At 49.6% G+C, this 2,135-nt stretch overlaps 1 protein-coding gene across 1 annotated transcript in view; it reads left to right on the plus strand.

Annotated features, from left to right (window-relative positions):
* Positions 1 to 1,881: 1,881 nt before the first annotated feature.
* MECP2 (methyl-CpG binding protein 2) overlaps positions 1,882 to 2,135 on the plus strand; it is a 90,718-nt gene continuing 90,464 nt past the window's right edge. The window contains exon 1 of the mRNA XM_044682780.1: positions 1,882 to 2,008. Coding sequence (XP_044538715.1) covers positions 1,956 to 2,008 — 53 coding nt within the window. The 5' untranslated portion in view covers positions 1,882 to 1,955. The remainder of the gene's footprint in view (positions 2,009 to 2,135) is intronic.

The raw sequence follows: 2,135 nt of genomic DNA on the forward strand, positions 1-2,135 counted from the left end.
GTCAAAACTATTTTTGTAATAATACTAAGATGGTTTTATTTCTAACATGATCAATAGCAATAGAGAGAACCCACACGAAGAAAAGCATCTTCAATAATTTTTAAGAGTATAAAGGGGAAGGGGAGGCAGCTAGGTGGTTCAGTAGATAGAGCAACACCAGGCCTAGAGACTTCCTAGCTGTGTGACCCTGAGGAAGTCACTTTACCCTCAGTTTACTCCTCAGTTTCCTTATCTGTAAAATGAGCTGGAGAAGAAAATGGCAAACCACTCCAGGATCTCTGCCAAGAAAACCCCAAATGGAGTCACAAAGAATTGTTCGGGACCAAACAATAGCTGTACCATCTGGCCATCCTATAATATTCCCTTTAGTATCCTTATTTAATATGGTAGGGAACATCCAGGGATGGCCTTTTTCCTGTGGTTGTTACCAAAATTAAATACAGTGTGATTTGGAAAGGGAGAGCAATAACCTACCTTGAATTTTTAATTCCTAATGTGATATTAACTAGTGGAAATCAGGAAGGGTCTCATGTAGGCAACCAGATAAGATCACTGAACTTTTGAGTCAGGAAGAGGCATTCAAATGCTGTGTGATCCTGGACAAATCACTTTCTTAACCTGTTTCCCTAGTGGAGATAATCTAACACCTAGTGCTGGGAGAATCAAAGGAGAAAAGTCATGTGGTGTTTTGCAGAGTAAGGCTTCAAAGAAATCTAAGTTATTGTTATTAGGAGGTGGAACTGGAGCTGAACCTTGAAGGGAGCTAAGGGTTCCAAGATAGGAAGGCAAGAAAATGAGTTCGAGTTTGGGAAAAGGAAAGTAGACCTAGATCTGCTGTGGAAAACGGATCCTAGAGCAACATCCTGGATGATCCTTGGTGGAAGGCTGTCATGCCAGCTGGGCAGAGCTCAATAATAATAGCTAACGTTTATTGTTATTCTGTACCTACAAGGCACTGTGCTAAGTGTTTTGTCATTATCTCATGACAACCTAGGGAGATTGGAGCTATTGTTCTCATCCCCATTTTAAAGATGAGAAAAACGAGGCTAAGTGACTTACCCAAGGTCACACAGTTAAGAAGTATGTGACTCCAGGCCCAGTTTTCTACCACTGCGCCAACTAGTCGCCCCATTAACGTTGGAGTTGTGGATGCCATCCCAATTCTGCGACCAAAGTCCATCTTCCGCATACATGCAGTTAATGTGGCCTGATTCTTACAGCCACGTTTATAGGGACCTGCAGTGGGGCAGGGGTGGGAGCGGGAATCGGGGACCCTGAAGCTATTTCCTTGCTCTGGAGATTGCGTTCCGTAAAGGTAGCGCTAGACACAGATGAATGGGAGCAAAGTGCGTGTTAGATGGGTATACGTGCACGTGCGCGTGTGTGTGACCAGCGGACATCAGCCGGTTTATAAAAGGGCCAAACGGAACGTCCTTAGAAACCTCATCCAAGGAACCTGCAGAGAAGATTGTTTAAAAGCGTTAATATTCAAATCCCACCCGCTAGACCACCCCAAAAGTTCTGACACGCCCACTTTTCTGAACCGACAGCTAAGAACGCCCAATTGGCGCAGTCTCCATTTAGTTATCATCGTCCAATCAATAGTCAGAAAGGGCTTCCTCTCTCCTCCACCTGGCAGTGATTGACAGAAACTTCCACCAATTCATTGAGGGGCTGCGAGAAGCCCGGCTCCCTTCGCTAACTCTGTAGCCAATAACGCACGAATATTCGGAATGACGTCTATACTGTCCAATAAGAAAGGAGCAGGGGGTGGAGCCGCCCAGCCCCGGAGAGAAGGGACCGGATAGTGGTGGGTAAGGGAACTGAGGGAAGCTTAGCGGGATCGGGAGGGCGTGGCGTGGCGGAGACGTGGGGCGGCGCGCGCGTTCCCAGGCTGTCGGCGGCGCGCGCGCACCCTCCTCATCAAGAGTCCTGTGGTAAAAGCCGTTCGGAAAATGGCCGCCGCCGCCGCGCTGAGCGGAGGAGGAGGAGGCGAGGAGGACAGACTGTGAGTGGCGCCGCTGTGGCCGCGGGCGGGGGCCCCTCCGCGGAGAGGAGGCAGCGCGGGCGGGGGCCGCGGGGTCGGGGAGGCGAGCCGGGCCGGGCCGGGCTGGTGGATGGCGTCCCTCCTTCCC

This window comes from Gracilinanus agilis, chromosome X, assembly GCF_016433145.1.
Source record: "Gracilinanus agilis isolate LMUSP501 chromosome X, AgileGrace, whole genome shotgun sequence".
NCBI classification, from domain to species: Eukaryota; Metazoa; Chordata; class Mammalia; order Didelphimorphia; family Didelphidae; genus Gracilinanus; species Gracilinanus agilis.